The sequence below is a fragment of the Leptonychotes weddellii genome, chromosome 2, assembly GCF_054177405.1.
Source record: "Leptonychotes weddellii isolate Sample4059 chromosome 2, ASM5417740v2, whole genome shotgun sequence".
In the NCBI taxonomy this organism is placed as follows: Eukaryota; Metazoa; Chordata; class Mammalia; order Carnivora; family Phocidae; genus Leptonychotes; species Leptonychotes weddellii.
The window spans coordinates 168334842-168355258 of record NC_138370.1 but is presented as its reverse complement, the minus strand read 5'-3'; the positions used below and the strand labels follow the sequence as shown (position 1 = coordinate 168355258).

Here is a 20417-nt window from a genome sequence, read left to right as displayed (position 1 = left end):
CCTCTCTCCACCCCCACCCTCCACCCCTCCCCAGCACACTCCGGCTGGGACAAGCTGGCCGAGGGGAGGCCTCTGCGTCTCCTGCAGCTGGTACGGAGCAGCCCAGGGGAGGGCCAGGGCGTGGGAGGCGCTGCTGGCCACGTGGCCACACAGGGAGCTTTAACCCCTTCCTAGAGGACCCCCCCCCCGCCCCCCGCCAGGCTCTGCAGCCAGGGCAGGGGACCCAGCACCGACAGAAAGAGTGCAAGTCCTTAGCTCAAGGGCCACAGGCACAGCGAGCAGAGGTGACAGGCTGGGGGGAGGGTGCACCCGGACAGGACAGGAGAAAGAGGCAGGGATGGGGAGGAGAGCTTAATACCAGGCACCGTCTCCAGCATCTAACCCATGAGGGAGCCCAGACTGCAGACCGCAGAGCAGGAGCAGTTTGGGGGGCGTTGCAAGAAATCCAGAGAACTGTTTCTTAACTCCAGCGGCACTTCAGAATGGAATTTGGGGGAGTGGCTTTTTTTGTTTGTTTTTAAGTCGGTGCCTCAAATCCAGCCCAGGCCGTTCATTTAAATCACGATGTCCGCGCTTTGCACCTGGCCTGATACAAAGCAGCAAGCCTCTCTGTGAATGGGCTATTTTCACCTCCCGTCTTTTACAGACGGAGAAGGGAGGAAGCTAGGCAGTTAAGTAACTTGCTGCCCAAAGTCCCACAGTTCATCTGAGTTCAGAGGCAAGCCTTTTTCTGGCCCCAAAGGCCGTCGCTCAGCCTTGGCCTCCACCGCCACCTCTGCTCACCAGCTTCCCCTCCCCGGGGAGCAGGGGAAGAAACTGGAGGCTATTCTTTGCCCTGAATTATCCAGGGACACTTTGGCAGCTGTTTCCAGATGATTTGGAGTCAGGATCACATAGTTTGGCCATGACTTTCCCGCTTCCCTTTTCCACCCAATTTCTGCAGAGCTGTGCACCTTATATGTAAAAATAGTGGAAATATTTATTTTATTTGGGAATGCCTCGGTAATTTCGCAAGGACCCTCTTAGACAAACTCAGGGCTAGCACCCCTTTTCTGACGCAGGTGACAGGTCACGGATATCAGACCTGAATAGTATTAAGGTCTGTCCCCTCGCTGAGTGACCTACCTCATCCCCAGATAGAATCTGAGTCAACCGAAGCCCTGGGAGTAACAACCTCTGACCCTCTGCCCACAGCTGCCCACCACTGGCCCCGAGGAAATGGTGCCTGAAAATCTCCACTTCAACCAGCAGGGGCCTGTGCCGGAAGATTCTGACACTCGCCCCCTGAGCATGACGAGCCGTCGAGGTCCACGGAGTAAGTGTTCCTCCATTAATTATTAATTAATTGCCTACTGTGATCAGCACAGAGCCACATGGGGATTTTTAATGGGTATTATTTCTCATCCGTGGCTGCCACCCCTCCACCCACTTCACCCCAACTCTATGGATAATTTTGTTGGTTAGCATCTGTCTAGGAGACAAGACACATAGCTTCAGGACATGATTACATAGCCACATAAGTTTGGAAGTGTTACTTGAAATAGAAATAGTACAGGTAACCAAATTTGTAGAAATTCGGGCGCCTGGGTGGCTCAGTCGTTAAGCGTCTGCCTTCAGCTCAGGTCATGATCCCAGGGTCCTGCGATCAAGTCCCACATCGGGCTCCCTGCTCGGCAGGAAGCCTGCTTCTCCCTCTCCCACTCCCCCTGCTTGTGTTCCTGCTCTCGCTATCTCTCTCTCTGTCAAATAAATAAATAAAAATCTTTAAAAATAAAAAACTTAAAAAAAAAAATTTGTAGAAATTCAAGGGTTAGGAAGCCACCCAAGCTCAAGAAGTGGGGCTCGAATGAGACGTTGCAAGACATGACAGAACTTGTGAGGGTCTCAATGGTCTTGGCCCTTGAAGACCCCTGCACTTACCACACACACCCCCCCCCACACACACACACATGCACATTCTTCCCCCTTCCAAGAACCTCCACTACCAAGGACATCATTAACTAGCTGCTCAATTGTAGGGAAAAGGATTATCCCTTACTTGTTGCTTTTCGTGAAAAGTGGATTAGACAAGAGGAGAAGGTGTGGGACACTTTTCAGTTGTTAAGTAATCATTACACAATTGGTTACCCCGTTTCCCTGTAGCAGGGCTGGGGAATAAAGTAACTATTGGAAACCAGAGTGCTTTGGAAGCAAACTCATCCGAAGTCCAACCCTAAGAAAAATGTGGTTCCCGTCTAAGAGCGATGATATCATAGGACTGTTACAAATTAGGAAAACAGAACCAAACTTTATCCCAGAGAGTCACTTTTCTTTCGAAATGCTCAAAATTACTCATTATTGAAGGTTACAACTTGTCATAGTTCAGGCTGCCACAACAAAATACCATAGCCTGGGTAGCTCAAACAGCAGACATCTACGTCCTCATAATTCTGGAAGCTGGAAGTCCAAGCTCAGGGTGTCTGGGTGGTGGGTTTCCAGCAAGGCCTCTCTTCCTGCCTTATAGGTGGCTGCCATTTCCCTGTGTGTTCACTCGGGTGTCCAATAAGGACACGAATCCGATTTATCAGGGCCCCACTGTATAACTCCATTTAACCTCCATTACCTCCTCAGAGGCCCTCTCCAAATACGGTCCCATTAGGGGGTAGGGCTTCAACATATGAATTCTTCAGAGACACAATTCAGTCCATAGCACAACTATTGAATATTTAAGTAGTTATTTTTATATTTTTTATTTTTTTAAGATTTTATTTATTTATTTATGAATTGAGAGAGAGAGAACGCACGCACTTGCATGAGGGGGTATGGGCAGAGGGAGAGAATCTCCACCAGACTCCATGCCCAGTGCCGAGCTCAACATGGGGCTTGATCCCACAACCCTGAGATCCTGACCTGAGCTAGAATCAAGAGTCGGATGCTCAACCCAATGAGCTACCCAGGTGCTCCATTTAGTAGTTATTTTTAAATCAAGGGAAAAAAATGTCAGAGGGGTTGGCCAATAATAAGACTCTTTTTAAAGATTTTATTTATTTATTTATTTATTTGAGAGAGACACAGAGAGAGCATGAGTGGAGAGAGGGAGAAGCAGACTCCCCACTGAGCAAGGAGCCCAACACAGTACTCGATCCCAGGACCCCGAGATCATGACCTGAGCTGAAGGCAGACACTTAACCGACTGAGCCACCCAGGCTCTTATTAAAAAGTTGATTCATTCCTTAGTCCTAAAATGGGAAAATTACTATTTACTATCACCATGGGTGTGGTTGTGAGGATGAAATCAAAAAAGGCATGTAAGTACTTTAAATAGTACGCATTGTAACAAATACTCAAATAGTACACACTAGTGTATTACATAGATAACTGCAGAGTGACTCAGCTGTTTTCTAGCTAAGAGACTTTTGGACTTTGCATTAGTCCAAAAGTGAAAATTTTTTAAAGACACCCTTTCTGATTTGGAGAAGAGGAGAACAATACAAAGCTAAGATTCGCCTGCCTGAACAAGGTCGTGACGAGCGGGTGTCTGGACGTCCCTGGGTAGAGCTAACGCTGTTGCTAGTTCAGCAGCACTGGTGGGCCAAGAGGTAAAGAAAACAGCCCGAGGAGTGAGCTGGGGGCACCTGGTGGGTAAGAAGCCTGGGGGGCCAGGCATGCATCAAAAACGAGAGGTCAAGACCAGCAGAAAGCCAGCCATGGGGTCAAGATCGCAGGACAGATTTCATTCACGATGCCAACGCACAGTAGAGCACGAGACAGACGAGGGACAAGGGTTGACAAGAGCCGTGAGAAGCACAGCAAGGGCTCTGGCTGAGGCAGGGCCTGGGGCACAGCAGAGGACAGAGGAGTGCAGGCTGGAGGGTGTGCAGGAGTCTCGAGTGAGCGTTGGGAGAAGAGGAATCCAGACAGACAGCTTGGAAACACACAAACGTGGGCAGAAAACCGTGCACCCTGAGCAAGGTAGAGGCAGCCAAGCCCGGGAAATCACACACCTCTGCCATTTGTTACAAGTATGGCACTGAGTCCAGCCCACCGTCAAGGGGAGGGACATCAGGCTTCCCCCTTTAAAGAGAGGTGTGTCTGTTGGAGAAATTTATGGACATATTTTTAAGCTGCCACATTCATCTTTCTTTAAAACTCTGTATATCGCTTTCCTACTCAGAAATCTGTGATGAGCATCACATAAAATCCACACTCCTTCTTTGTTCTGGGTCCCAAGACCCTATGTACTCTGGCCCCTTCTAGTGGTGTTTCCACTCCTCTCCCATCTATCCCCACCTACTTGACTGCTTGCCGACCTCTGAATGCCTCGTGACCGTTTGAGCATCCCAGGCTTTGGTGCCCGCTCAAGGAAAGCTCTCCACCCACATCTTCCGTACGCTTGTGGCAGAAAGGCCAGGGAGTTGTAGCAGTGAAGACCGTGGTCTTTGGGGTCAGACGAGTGTGGGTACGAATCCCTACCTGTCCCTTTCTTATTTATGAAGAGTCGTCAGGGGAAGGCCTCTCCAGGCAGACCATGTTTGAGCAGAGGCTTGGAGGAATATGGGAGACCCCTGAGAAAAGTGCTCTTTTTTTTTTAAAGATTTTATTGATTGATTGATTGATTGATTTGAGAGAGAGAGCGCAAGTGGGGGAGGAGCAGAGGGAGAGGGAGAAGCAGGCTCCCCGCTGAACAGGGAGCCTGATGCGGGCCTCCATCCCAGGACACCGGGATCATGACCTGAGCCCCAGGCAGATGCTTAACCAACTGAGCCACCCAGGCACTCCTAGAAAAGAGCTCTTCATGCAGGAGTGTGCTCGGTATGGTTAAGGTACAGCAAGGAGGCCGGCGTGGTTGACAGTGAGCAAGGAGGAAAAATAGGAATTGAGACCAGAAGGGAGGAGCCTGCGGGCCCCTATACTTTCAGTCCAAGTGCGATGAGGACCAAGGGAGGGTCTGCTCCGACTTAAGGCTGAAAGCTCTGGAAGGTGCGAGGACAGAACACAGAGACAGGCGAAGAGCCAGGGTGAAGCCCAAGCGGGTGGTGGTGGCGACTGGGACCAAGGTGGCAGTAGAAGAGGTAGAAAGAAGGGGTGGGACTCGGGGCATCTGGAAGATAGAAGCAACATGGTTTCTGGCTGAACTGAACAGGAGTTTTGAACGCAGGACAGATGATGTCAGCTCTGTAACTTGAGCAACTGGGAAAACCGAGTTGCCATTGACAGAGAAGGGGAGACGGCAGAAAGAACGGGTTTGGGGTAAAATCAGCAAAGGACTTGCAAAGTTTGAGATGCCTGCTGGATATCGAAGTGGAGATGGAGATCGGGGTCTGGAGGTCGGGGGAGGCCTTTGCTGACCATCTGTCTAAAAGAGCACTTTCCCACCTCCTCCCCTATTCTCTGTCCTACCTCCGGTTCTGTTTTCTTGTAGAGCATTTATCACCCCTGGTATGCTCCAGGCAACTGTTTGCTGACTGTCCCGGAGAGCAGGACTGAGTCTTCTCCATTCCCAGTGGACGCTAACCCCAGTGCCCAGAACAAAACTTGGGCCAGGAAAGGGGCTCAGTGACATTTGTTGGACAATCTGCCCTGGGCATAACAGCCAAAGCCTCAGACAGAGCCCTGTCCTCTCAGATTTTGTAGTCTTATGGGAGAATCAGAGGATTGAGAAGGTGACAGTGATAAGAGAGTATCTTCCTCTCCATCCCCCACGTCCTTGCTCTGCTAGGCTGGAGGAACAGGGACTGGGGGCACAAGGCTCTACATGAGTTCAAGTACGTTGGCTGCTCTTGGGAGAGAGGAGTTTTCAACCCTCAGGCACATTTTCTCCTTGACTCCTTTTATTATGTTTTCCAAGCAAAACAAGAAATACAAATTTATTTCCTCTGCTCACGACTCTTCAGCCCATCTATTAAGGCTTTACTTGTCTGGTTATCAAAATAGCTTTTGATATTCTCAAAGGAAATCAAATGTCACCAAGGCAAGGGCCAAGGCCTTAAGATCCTAAATGTAGGGCGCCTGGGTGGCTCAGTTGGTTAAGCGACTGCCTTCGGCTCAGGTCATGATCCTGGAGTCCCGGGATCGGGTCCCGCATCGGGCTCCCTGCTCGGCAGGGAGTCTGCTTCTCCCTCTGACCCTCCTCCCTCTCATGCTCTCTGTCTCTCATTCTCTCTCTCTCAAATAAATAAATAAAATAAAATAAATAAAATCTTTAAAAAAAAAAAAAAGATCCTAAATGTAACACCCTTTGGGGCTTCTGTTTTTCATTATGAAAATTCGAACATGCACAGAATTAAAATAAAATCCAGGGAACCAGGGAGCCTGTTTGGCTCAGTCGGTAGAGCATGAGACTCTTTATCTCAGGCTTCTGAGTTCAAGCTCCACGTTGGGTGTAGAGCTTACTTAAAAAAAAAAAAAAAATCCAGTGAACTTCATATGTCCAGCACCAGATTCAGGGATTAACAAGATTTTTTAAGTATCTTTTTTCTCTTTTTGTTTTTTTGGTTTTTTTGTCTTTGCCAGTATATATACACTTTTTGTTTTTAATTATGGTGAAAAAAAACACATAGAATTTGCATCTTAATCTTTTTTTTACCCCCTTGCAGGAGAGAGAGAGAGCACATCCAACAACAGCACATGTGTGTGTTTGTGTGTGTGCACATGCACGCACACAAATCGGGGGAGGGGCAGAAAGGGAGGAAGAGAGAGAATCTTAAGCAGGCTCCATGCCCAGTGCAAAGCCGGACGTGGGACTCGATCTCGTGACCCTCGGATCATGACCTGAGCCAAAATCAAGAGTCAGACCCTTAACTGACTAACCCACCCAGACACCCCAATCCATCTTAATCATTTTTAAATATACACTTCAGTAGAAGTAACTCTGTTCACAAAGTTGTGCAAGAGACCCCTGGAACTCTTTCTTCTTGCAAAACTGAAACTCTGTATCTATTAAACCCTAACTCCCCATTTCTCCTCCCTTTAGCCCTTGACAACCTCTATTCTCCTTTCTGTTGCAATGAATTTGACTATTTTTGGTACCCCATATAGTAAAATCAGACAGTATTTGTCTTTGTGACTGGCTCATTTCACTTAGCATTATGTCTTTAAGGTTCATCCACATTGTAGCATGTGACAGGAATCCGTTACTTTTTAAAGCTGAATCATAGTTCATTGTATGTATATGTCACATCCTGCTGAAACGTTCATCCTTGGTAGACATTTGAGTTGCTTCTACCTCTTGGCTATTGCAAATTGTTGCCAACATGAATGTGCAAATATGTCTTCAAGCTCCTGCTTTCAATTCTTTTGGATACACAGAGCAAGAAGTGAGACTACTGGTTCATACAGTAGTTCTATGCTTAATATTTTGAGGAACCAGCATACTTTTGCATAGTGGGTGCATCTTTTCTATTTCCACCAACACTGCACAAAGTTCCAGTTTCTCCACATCCTTACCAACATTTGTTATTTTCTGTTTGTTTTGTTTCTACACTAGCCATCTTAGTGGATGTGGACTGATCTGTCATTGTGGTTTTGATTTGCATTTCTCTAATGGTTAGTGATGTTGAGCATCTTTTCGTGTGTTTGTTGACCATTTGTATATCATGCTTGGGAGAAATGTCTATCCTTTTCCATTTTCTGATCAAGTTATTTGTTTTGATGGTTGTTGTTGAGTTACAGGCATACTTTATGCATTCTGTGTAATAACCCTTATCAGATACATGATTTGCGAATTTTTTCTCCCATTCCACAGTTTGCATTTTCACTCCATTGATTGTGTCCTTTGATGCACAAAAGCTCTTGAGTTTGAGGTAATCCCATTTGTCTGTTTTTGCTTTTATTGCCTGTGCTTTTGGTGACTTAGCTCATAAATCATTGCCAAATTCAGTGTCATGAATTATTTCCTCTATGTTTTTTCTAGGAGTTTTATAATTTTAGGTCTTACATTCAGGTCTTTAATCCATTTTGAGTTCTGTTTTGTTTTTTTTATATGGTGTAAGGTAAGGGTCCAAGTTCACTCTTTTGCATATGAATTGCCAGTTTCCCAACACCATTTGTTGAGGAGATAGTCCTTTTCCCATTGAGCGTCTTGGCACCCTTGTTGCTTTTGACCATATTTGCAAGGGTCTATTTCCGGGTTCTCTATCTATTCCATTGATCTGTATGTCTGTCTTTATGCCAGCACCACACTGTTGTTTTTTTTTTTAAAGATTTTATTTATTCATTTGAGCACCACACTGTTTTGATTACTGTAGCTTTGTAATATGTTTTGAAATCAGAAGTGTGAGACCTCCAATTCTAGTCTCCTTTTTTTTTTTTTTTTAAATTCCTAGAGATTCTTTTTTTTTTTTTTTAATTTATTTATTTGAGAGAGAGAGAATGAGAGACAGAGCATGAGAGGGAGGAGCAGACTCCCCGCTGAGCAGGGAGCCCGATGCGGGACTCGATCCAGGACTCCAGGATCATGACCTGAGCCGAAGGCAGTGGCTTAACCAACTGAGCCACCCAGGCGCCCCGCTCTAGTCTCCTTTTTCAAAATTGTTTTGGCTATTTCAGGGTCCCTTAATATTTCATATGAATTAAGGATGAATTTCTCTATTTCTGTGAAAAATGCCAGTAAGATTTCAATAGGGATTACATTAAATCTGTATATCACCTTGGGTAGTACTGACATTTTAACAATATTAAGTTTTCCAATCCATGAACATGAGCTATCTTTCCAGTTATTTGTGTCTTTAATTTCTTTCAGCAATGTTTTGCAGTTCTCAGTGTACGAGTCTTTTGCCTCCTTGGTGAAGCTTATTCTTAAATATTTTATTCTTTTTCATGCTATTCTAAATGGAATTGTTTTCTTAATTTCCTTTTTAGATTTTTTTGTTGTTAGTGTATAGAAACACAACTGATTTTTCGTGTCAACTTTATATCCTGCAACTTGGCTGAACAGTGTTTTTGTGTAGAATCTTCAGGGTTTTCTATATGTAAAACCATGTCATCCACAAACAGAGATAGTTTTGCATCTTCCTTTCCAAACAGGATGCCTTTGGTAGCTTTTTTTCTTGCTGTCTTAGTATGTCTGAGCTGCTCTAACAGAATACCATAGACTGGATAACTTATAAAGAACAGAAATTTATTTCTCATAGTTCTGGAGGCTGAAAAGTTCAAAATCAAGCCACTGGCAGATTTGGTGTCTCATAAGGGGGCCCACTTCCTGGTTCACGGATGGCTGTCCTCTTGCTGTATCCTCACATGGTGGAAGGTTCAAGGGAGCTAGTGCCTTTTAAGGGGGAGCCCTCATGACCTAACTACCTCCCAGAGGCCTCAGTTCCAAATACTATCACCCTGGGGGTTCAGTTATAATCTAAGAATTTGGAGAGGATACAAATATTCAGTCTATAGCACTTAACCTAATGGCTCTGGCTAGGATTCCAATGCCATATTGAATAAAAGTGGTGAGGGGAGGCATCCTTGCCTTGCTCCTGATCTTAGAGGAAATACTTTCAGTTGTTCACCACTGAGCATGATGTTAGTTGTGGGATTTCATATATGGCCTCTACTATGTTGAAGTAGTTGCCTTCTAGCCCTATTTTGTTGAATGCATTTTTTGTTTTTTTTAATCATAAAAGGATGTTGGATCTTGTCAAATGCTTTTTCTGCATCAGTTGAGATGATCATGTGGTTTTGTCCTGAGTTCTGTTACCAAGGGGTATCACATTGATTGATTTTCATATGTTGAACCATCCTACCAACCCCCCAATCTGGGCTGGGCTAATACTTTGTGTAAGTGCATCATGAAGCTCTGTCTCATGACCGATTTATGAATACTGTTTACATTTCCCTGGGCGAAACCTCTGATTCAATGGTTTCCCTAGCCCCAACAAGACAATTTATGTTAACAACACTATGGGACTTTTTAAGCTCACATAATTCCATTTTATTTTCTTCCCCTAACCAATTAATTGTTTACTTGAGGCATCCTCCACATCACCCAGCCAAGATAGATAGATGATAGATAAATAGATAGATAGATAGATAGATAGATAGATAGATAGATAGATAGATAGATAATAGACAAGGCAGACAGACAGATGATAAAATTTGACAATCTTGAACTCTGAGAGCTTCAGAGCACATTCTGAGCCAGGTAGCAAGCTTTCTGATAGGATTTCTATCAAGATTCCTCATTCTCTATCCTTGCCCACATCCCCTTACATTGCCAAGATACTAAGAGAAATAAACATGTCAAGCCAGCAAACATTCCTTGAAGCCTAGAGAAACTACAGTCAGACTCACTACTACTGTTTGTACTTTCAGTCATGGGACCTTGAGCAATAACCTAATCTTCCCAAGCCACGGGAGCCTCATTTATAAAATGGGGATCATAAAAACCCCCAGGTAATACAGCCCTTACAACAGTGAAATCCGATGATACACAGAAAGCACCTGGGGAGGGGCTGGTACATACATAGTAGTCTCCTCCAGCCAAAAGAAGAACTTGTTGCCACATAACTAACAAAAATAATTACCATTCTTGAGTGCTAAGGTCACTGCATACATTACATCATGTAATTCTCAGAACAGCACCATCATGGGGCATTGTTTCATTGGCTAGGAAACTATGTTCCAAAAGAACTACCCACCAGAGGTGGTGGAGTCAGGACTCAAACTCCATCTGTAGACCTCTGTGCTCTTAATTGCCACAAAAAATGGCATCATTTGACACAAATTGCAACCCTGACTGGTCCTTAAAGCTCCGGGTTTGCAGTTGCCCACGGAAGGTGCAATAACGATGCTGCGACCAGCACTGTCCACAGGGGCTCCCGGGCCCCCCGCACACTCTTCCTACGGGGCACAGAGCCAGCTTAGAGCCTTCACAAGAGCGTCACTCTGGCGTCATTTTTTTCTGCAAAAGAGTGTCACTTGGGGGAATCACCTACCTTACTCTCCCTGCCTAAACTAACTTTTCTGTATTTGGGGGTTTTGCTTATTGGTTTATCTTAGCCTCGCTACTTACCTTTCAAAAATCAATATATAGGGCTCCTGAGTGGCTCAGATGGTTAAGCGTCTGCCTTCGGCTCAGGTCACGATCCCAGTGTCCTGGGATCGAGTTCCGCATCGGGCTCCCTGCTCATCGGGGAGCCTGCTTCTCCCTCTGCCTGTCTCTCTCTCTCTCTCTCTCTCTCTGTCTCTTATGAATAAATAAATAAAATCTTTTTTAAAAAAATCAATATATATACCACCTCCTTTGGAAAGTTTCCCCTATGCCCCAGGGTGGGCTGAGCAGACCCCCTCTGGGCTTCCTGGCTCCTGTACCCATGCAAGTGTCTGAAGTCATCTTTTTTTTGGTGCATAGCCTCCCCTCTCCTCTGGACTAGAAACTCTTGAGGGTAGAGACTGACTTTCAGGTCTGCTAAGCACAGGGCTCGTACCCCGATGGCACTCAACGATGCTTACCGAGTGAACAGATGTCTCAAGCTGGCCTCGCTCCTTTTTATGCAAGGCCATGCTCTGGCTTAGGTATGCTCACGTACCACGCCCACCGCATCCTTCCAACCAGGCCTGCTCTCCTGGACCCGGATCTTGACTCCTTCTTACATTTACTTCCCAAACCTCTCCTGACTCTGGCCTCCGCCTTGGCCAGCATTCCTGCTCCTCACCTTGAACCTACGAGCCCTTCTACGCTATAGCATTCCTACAGGCCTCCAAGGGGTGTGAAAGTCAGGCTGTATTCAGATACTCAGATGCCAGCACACAGATCCTGCGGCCTCCCCCCGCACCAGGCACATGCTCAGAAGGGCCACCTCCCTAATTAACAGCAGTATAAAATCATGCAGTAAAAGCTTTGGCTCCTAATCAGCTATTCAAACATGCATACAGTCATGACATTCCAAATAAAGAAGGCACTGAACAGGCACTAGTTCCAAATCAAATAAACATCTAGAGAAAAAGTATACACATTTCCCCCATGGTTCCAACTTGCACCATCTCTTAAGGGAGTAACTATCAAATGTTAAGTAGTTTCTTACGAACATAAATTTCCTCATTACTGACATCTGTTTCCCATTCATTCGTGTTAGTTTCTCTGATTAAAGCATCATTTCAGAGCCAATTTCTCAGTATTGGTGGAAAAGAAAGTAGGGAATCTGGTGAAATCTGATGCAAATGTAAGGAAGTAGATCATTCGTTTTAGGCTTACTTTTAAAAAGGCATCAAGTCCCGGAGAGACTGACCAGGAAAGAAATGTCACAAAGGACTGTATGGGACCCAGAGGAGACCTGCCTGAAAAAGCTGGGTCTTGGGAGTTACCTGGGTGTCTGGCAGTGGGAGAAGGGAAAGAACATTCTAGTCAGAGCATGCATTCTGGGAAATGTAGGAAAGGTCAAAAAGTTCACCAGCACTAGCGTTCGCTACCTCACACGGTACTGAGGGGACTAAATTAAAGCACTAAAACAAGTATGAATAAATAGTACATTGTATTCTATAACTTTTTTTCTGGATATTATGATGTTTGAAAAAAAACAATCTTTCTGGGTTGAGGAAATTTGAGCCAATTCTTAAGAGATGGCAAAGGACTCAGAGAGGAGTGTGCCTCTGAGATGCACGCTGACCAATCCAGAGTCCACCTCTTTTGGGCGGATGCCACCCGAGGAAGCAGTATTCCTCTGCCTGCATCATCCCAGGGTCAAATACCAGGCAACTAGGGACACCACTATAGCTTGGAGCCCCCCAGAATAATTCAAACTAGCCAGGCCTAAACTGTTCACCCTGCCCTGCCTGTCTTTCCCTGAGAAATCCCAATAAGGGCCATGGCCTAAGGACTCACCTCGCTCCCGGCTTCTGCCTCCTGACCACCTTTTGGTGTCTTTCCGTGTGGCCCTGCATGGTGTGCCATGCCTCCTGGTTCTAGAACAAGGGAGTATGAGGAACTGTTAGCTGAGCCTCTCCTCTGTGTCTTGTGGCCCCCCTACTGACCATATCATAAGAGTACAACAAGTACGGAACACACCCAGCATGATGATTAGTTGTCAGGAAAGGCATTTTCCAAAAGACTCCTTTAAGCAAAATTGCTCCAGAGTCATCTACCCCCATGTTCATCTCCAGTCTTGACCCTACTCCAGTCTAACTCGCATCGGCACTGCTATTGTGGAGGGGGCCAGGGAATTGCCCGTTTGCCTAATTCACTGGTCAGCTGCCAGTCTTCCCCTTACTGACTTTCAGCACATTTGGCACAGCTCACCACCACCTCCTTCCTTTGCCCTTTGCTTCCAGCAGTCCTCTCTTACTTCTCCTCCGTGGGCTGTCCCTCTCGGTGTCCTTGCTGGTTCTTACATCCCCAGCCTCTAGGAGCACCCAGGCTCAGGGCCTGGCCCTCTTTTCTTCCTCAATCCTCATTCTCTTGGTCATCTCAAGATTTGAAATCCTAATGTATACACATCGTGTGTGTACCTGACCAGTCCCAAACGGTTATCTCCAGCCCAGGGCTCCATCGGACTGAATGGACGGCAGCCTTCTACCCAATATCTTCTTTTGCCTGTCTAATGAGGCAACTCATATTTTTAAGAGCCTTATTGAAATATAATTTGCATAACATAAAATTCGCCCACTGTAAGTAGAAAACTCAGTGATTTTCGATGAATGTAGATTTGTGCCACCATCACCGCAGTCCAGTTTTAGAACATTTCATCACCCCAGAAAGTTCCTTTGTGCCTATTTACGGTTAATCCCGACTCCCACCCCAGCCCTAGACAAACACTGGTTGGTTTTATATCCTTACAAATATGCTTTTTCTAGACATTTCCTGCAAATAGAATCATATAATATTTGGTATTTTGTGTCTGGCTTCTTTCACTTAGCATAATGTTTTTTGGGTTTCATAAATGTTGTAGCATCTATCCACATTTTGTTCCTTTTTATTGCTGAATTGTATTCCATCATATGGATGTACCACATTTTACTTATTCATTCACCTGTTGATGGACATTTGGACTATTTCCAGCTTGGGGCTATTATGAATAATGCTGCTAAACACCTTTACAGTGTGTCTTTGCATGAATATCTGTTTTCATTGCTTCTGAGAAGTAGTAGAATTTCTGGGTCATATGATAAATTTTATATTTAACTTTATAAGAAACTACCAACCTGTTTTACAAAACGGCTATGTCAATTTACTCTCCCACCAACAGTTATAAGAACTGTCCACACTTGGTATAATCAGTGTTTAATTATAGTCTTTATAAGGTGTATAATGGTACCTTGGTGTGCTCTTAACTTGTATCTCCCTAATGATTAATGATAGTGAGTATTTTTGTCATATGCTTATTAGCCATTTGTGTATCATCTTGGTAAAATGTCTATTTAAATGTTTCCTCGTTATTAACTGGATTCTGTCTCCTAGTATGGAGTTGTAAGAGTTGTCTATATATTCTGGATACAAGTACTTTATCAGATCAATAACTCACAGATATTTTCTCCGAGTAAATGTCTCATCTTTTCATTTTCTTAATCATGTCTTTTGAAGTACAAAAAGCTTTAATTTCGATGAAGTCAAGTGCATCACTTTTTTTCTATTATGGATTGTCCTTTGAGGGTTATATTGAAAAATTCTTTGCCTAACCCAAGTTCATGAAGTTTTCCTCCTATATTTTCTTCTATAAGTTTTATGCTTCTGGGTCTCACATTTAGTTAGGTCTGTGATCTATCCTGAGACAACTCAAATTTCACTCTCCTGAAGCTGAGCTCCTGATCTCCTCCTCCTAACTTGTTTGTCCTATAATCTTCCCATCTCATGAAACCCATGTTTCATTTCTTCTATTGCTTGGGTCATCCTTAACTCCCGTCTTTATCTGCCCCCATCCATAAGTCCCCGTAAGTCCTGTTTGCTCTACCTTCAAGCTAGACATAAATCCGCCTATTTACCACTACTTCTACCCACTCCTATCCCAATCCAAGCCACCTTCAACTTCCATCTGGAGTATCACACAGCGTCCCAGCTGATGCCCTGGCTTCTGTTCTCACCCCAGCAGCCAGAATGGTCTTAGGAAAACAAGGTCATGTCACTCCTCTGTTCCAACCCTCCAGTGGTTATCACCTGACTCAGAGTTTAAGCTGAATTGTGTAGGGTGACCTACACAGTTTGGTTCCCACTTATCTCTATGACCAGCTACCCTGGTATTCCATCTCCCACCCTCATATTTCCCCTTTCTGCTCTGGTCCTACATTAGGTATGGCCCTGTCTCAGAGTCTTTGCACCAGGTATTACTCCAACTAAATGCTCATCCCCCAGCCATCTGCATGGTTTGGTCGCTCATTTCCTTCACCTGTTCCAATGTCACCTTGAAGCCCTTGCTTGGCCACTCTACTTAAAACTGCAATACACCCCTCCCTCCTGGCCCTCCTCATCCCTGATCCGGTTGTATTTGTCTTCATACCACCTATTACCATCCGACTTATTAAATATACTGCCTGTTTGTGGTCTCTCTTCCCAGCCAGAAAACACTCTATGAAGATGAAGATTTGTTTCTTTTCTTCACTGTTCCATCCTTCGAGCCTTGTACACACAATAGGTGTTCAATATGTATTTGTCAGTTGAGAGCTTGAAAACTGGAGAAGCTAATATAGCACGTCCAAAATTGGGTTTTGTAGCATGCTAGCAACCCGACAGAGAGTCGCGCCTGCAAAAATACGCCAAGTTCAGACCCTTTACGTGTCACTTCCCCTCTTGGAAGTTCACAAAGCTTGTTCTGAGAGCACTCAGTTACCTTAGCATCACTCAGGCAGTCACTGGCCCTCCTGAAGGAGGTTTACGGTTTTTCCGCTCTGCCCAAGGCAATGTGGAAGGCTCAACTGCAGGCAGAATTGTTATGGCAAAATATATCGAGGAAGCCACCTTGCAGAATCTCAGCCCTGCCTAATGGCCCCTTTGCCCTATCCCACCACCCGGAGTATAGGGACAGAAGGCAGGACTGGCCAGGCCCAGTCTTGCACAAGCTGATGATCCCTGTCTCTGTCAGCTCCAGGTGCTATAATGAAATACCATAGATCGGTGGCTCAAACAACAGACATTTATTTCTCACAGTTCTGGAGGCTGCGGAATCCGGGACCAAAGCTCAGAATCATTCGGTTCCTGGCTAGCAGATGGCCACCTTCTCACATGATGGAAAGACAGAGAGCCAAGGTTCAGGGCTTTCTTTTCCTAGGACGGCCCTAATCCCATCATGAGAGCCCCACCCTCATGACCTCACCTAAACCTGATTACCTCCCATAGAGAGGCTTCACCTCCAGATACCATCACATGGATGGGGTTGAGAGCTTCAACATGTGAATGCTGGGGGGACCAAAGCAGTCAGCCCTAAACAATCCCTAAGCCTGGGGGTGTGCTAACGCACAGAGATGCAGGAAGGGGTAATGGGCAGAGCCAGATCTTGGGGTCCAGGCACCTCTGAGTGAGAAGGAGACATGCGCCAAAATAAGGGCCCCACGTTTTCAGTTACATAAAATGCAATGTTAATGAGACTATGAAATAAAGAAGCAGAAAAGAAGAATGTGACCATAGAAATCCCTCCAGACCCCTCAGCAAATGTGAACCATCAGCCACGCTGAAGCTCAAAACCCAGGGCAGAGCCGGCTATTTTCAGCCTATTTTGACTTTCATTTTATGTAGTAAAATTTTCACAAGTAGTGCTACTCTGCTGGATAAAAATTAGAAAATCAGGAGAAGGAAATAGAAAAAAATAGTCACCCACATTCTTACATCCTAGTGACAAGCACCATTAACCCGAGGCCCTTTCGTTGTGCTGGGGTTTTCCTGCCTGACAGCCGAAGATGTCCTACTTCCCAGACGGCTGGCAGTGGCTGAAAGGACACTCCATTTTCTTACATCCATATGAAGACGGTTAGATGTTGGGGACAGTCGGACGGATTGTCATCACGTTTTCCCTCTCAAGCCTGTAGGATATTGCCTCTGTTCCCCTCCAGTTTCTCCTACTGAGGTCGAGCTGCCTTCTGTCCCACACTCTCCCTACCCACCAACTCCATATTTGTATTCTATCCAGGAATTTTGTAACAGGGGGTGGGGGAAATTATTTATATGGGGGAGAGAAGAGGCAGGAATTAAAAGGCAGGTCAGGCCAGTGTTTCCCCCACCCTTTTGTCCATTGTCCCTATGAGAATTATGCTATATGTGGGCGCCTGGGTGGCTCAGTCGTTAAGTGTCTGCCTTCGGTTTGGGTCATGATCTCCGGGGTCCTGGGATCGAGCCCCGCATCGGGCTCCCTGCTCCGTGGGAAGCCTGCTTCTCCCTCTAACCCTACCCCCTCTTGCGCTCTCTCACTCTCTCTCTCTCTCAAATAAATAAAATCTTGGGGCGCCTGGGTGGCTCAGTCTGTGAAGCGTCATGGTCCCAGGGTCCTGGGATCGAGCCTTCAGCTCGGGTCATGGTCCCAGGGTCCTGGGATCAAGCCCCGCATTGGGCTCCCTGCTCGGCGGGAAGCCTGCTTCTCCCTTTCCCACTCCCCCTGCTTGTGTTCCCTCTCTCGCCGTGTCTCTCTCTGTCAAATAAATAAATAAAATCTTTTTTTAAAAAAAGAATTATGCTATATGTAAGTTGCCATAAAAAATTTTAAATATTTTATTGGTGACATAAATATATAAAATGTTAACAAAATAGAAGTATATTAAGAGAAATATTAATGTTTTAAAATAAAAATGTTATATCACTCTTGAAGTTATTACCCAAAAGAATATAAATGCCACAGTGTTCGGATGACCCCTATCAACTCCTTCAAAAATCAGAAACAAGCTCTCCCTGCACAGTTGGAAATTGGACACCATTCCCTTTTCTTCTTGAACTTCTTCATTCCACTCCTCCCTGCAAGAATTTTAAGTAACCTGTTTCTATGCTGAAAAGTCTTTCATTACTCACCATATTAACAAACTGAATTTTTGATCACGCTATTATCACAATTATCAGTAGTGCCCAGCTGATGAAAACATAAAGGTACTATAGGGTTTGGTAAATATTTATTCATCATAACAAGTAAAATAAATAAAAACACTTAGTGTATTCTTTCACTAGAAAGGGCGAGTGGAAGAGGGAGGTCTCTATACAGTCATTATCATGCTCACCTGTTCTATGTGAATCCAGATAATACCAATACAAATCCAAACCCAAATACCCCATTTCTGATTTTATGTCAAGTCCCTGGAAAGTCCTGGTATACACCGCGGTAGACAGAGAGCTCAGGTCTCAGCAGTGAGAGTCACAGAACAACACCTTGCAAGAAGGATGGGAGTCTCTTGGCACCAGTAAGGGGAGGAGGGGAGGACTTCCAGACGGTGGAGAAGGAACCGTAGGAACTTCTCCGTAAAAACAAGATCACATCGACTTGGGGACAGATGAGATTACATTATTTCAAAATGCAGTGTCTATCTTCCTAGAAAGTGGCTGTGTTTTCCTGAGGGGTCAGGTTTAAAGGAAGTGATTAAGAGAAAAATGGAAAGTGTCCACCGTTTCGTGAAGCTTATAAGGAGAGAGAGATGGGGTATGATGAGCATGAGTGACAGGGAGGGTAAAGGACACAGAGCAGAGAAGATCCGGAAGCATTTGCAAACACGAGGCTGATGCAGCCTCGGGATGGGTGGGTTTACTGGGAAGCCAGAGCAGCGTTGTGAGGACATCATCCTGCTGCCTCTGTGAGAAACACCACCTTGCCAAGGAAATCCGTATATCATACCAATTGACGTCATATATATATGTTTAACGGAGTGTCTCATAATTCTCTCATTATCTGCAAGTTCTTGTAGGCCTCCAAATCAAGTCTTTCCTAATTTTTAAAATTATTTTCATCACACCCTTCACATTGGACTCTGCGGAAACTTTATTCACACCAGGTGTGCTCGGCTGTGTCCAAGAGCCTGTGTGTGAAACTGTGAAGTCACAGCTGTCCTCGGGCTTGGCAAGTCAGCTCTGGTCCCCAGGGCAGGAAAAATAGACATGGTTTGGGATCACATGGCAGAGTAGTAATGTAGTGAAGGAACTGACACTAAATTAGGGGAAACAATGTCTTAGGAGGGTTATTATTTTTTTTTTTAAGATTTTATTTATTTATTTGACAGAGAGAGACACAGCGAGAGAGAGAACACGAGTAGGGGGAGTGGGAGAGGGAGAGGGAGAAGAATTCTCCCCGCTGAGCAGGGAGCCCGATGCACGGCTCTATCCCGGGACCCCGGGATCATGATCGGAGCCAAAGGCAGACGCTTAACGCCTGAGCCACTCAGGCGCCCCTATTAGGAGGGTTATTTTAGTTCTAGTTGTTTAAAGAAACACTGCTATATTATTCTACCCAGATAAAAATGAAAGCACCTAATCTCTATCAGTTATTATGTTAAAGGGAGTGAATGAGAGTACATGGTTCATCATGTTATCTTGAAAAAACTGTGTCATCACCATCTGGTTTCACCCAAATGAGAATTACATTTATTGTAATTTGTACAGTTTCCCTCACGCCCTCCTTTATGTGTTTTCCTTCATTGATTTAGTGCTGCTCAGTGCCAGGTACATAGGTCACCAACAGTCTTTGCCCTTGAGTGGGTCACGTTCTCGCTGGGAAAATGACACCTCCCCAGCTAGTTGTGCAGATCGGACTCGGGAATGTCCACACCCTGGAAATGTCTTCCCCTAGCATGGACTCTAAAATGTCAAGCAAGAACTACTTTTTACCATTTCAAAATCTTTCAAAGCTTTTCAAAGCAATCCTAGAGAAGCCACTTTGGTTTTTTTATTCAGAAGAGATAGTGTTCAATAAAATACCTTGTCTCCCTTTTAAAGACAAATATATAAAATTATTCTAGTGAACTACATATAAATGGTAGCTATTTTAAGTAAAGTTAAAAAACTGATTCTCTTTTTTTTAAAAAAAAAAAAAATGAGGGGAAGTAAATAAGCAAGGTGCATTTTCATGTTTAAAGACACTTATTGTTGACTATAAACATCCTTCTTTTGGGGGCAGAAGCAAGGTGGGTGGCCAGCTGGAGAACAAGACTGGCGAGCACGAGTCCAGAAGCCCTTTCTTTACCCGCTCAGGGGACCACACACACTTAATGACACTTGCCATGTGCCTGCCCTGTGTGGCTGGGGACTGTGGAACCTGGGGGAGGAAACAGGTATCAACCAAATAATCACACAAATATGTAAGTTCAAAATGTGGCCAATTCTGTACAGGAAAAGTCTTGGGACCCTAACAGAACAGCGGATAGGATCTGCCATGTTGACGTGATCTTTAAAATGGAAAGTAATGGCTCGATCATTTTTCAAACGAGTTAAAAAAGAATGTCAAAGGCCATTTCAGGGTTGGGTTGACGGAGATTCTCTTAAAGAACTTGAATCTCAACCCACACACCCAAGACCACTATCTTTACGGTCACTATTTCCTGCCTCCTTCCAGGCACGGAGT

At 45.0% G+C, this 20417-nt stretch overlaps 1 protein-coding gene across 1 annotated transcript in view; it reads left to right on the top strand.

The window, feature by feature from the left end:
- Nucleotides 1–20417, top strand: part of CC2D2A (coiled-coil and C2 domain containing 2A) — a 121344-nt gene that overhangs the window by 8862 nt on the left and 92065 nt on the right. Inside the window, exon 4 of the mRNA XM_081813176.1 lies at nt 1195–1315. Coding sequence (XP_081669302.1) covers nt 1195–1315 — 121 coding nt within the window. The remainder of the gene's footprint in view (nt 1–1194; nt 1316–20417) is intronic.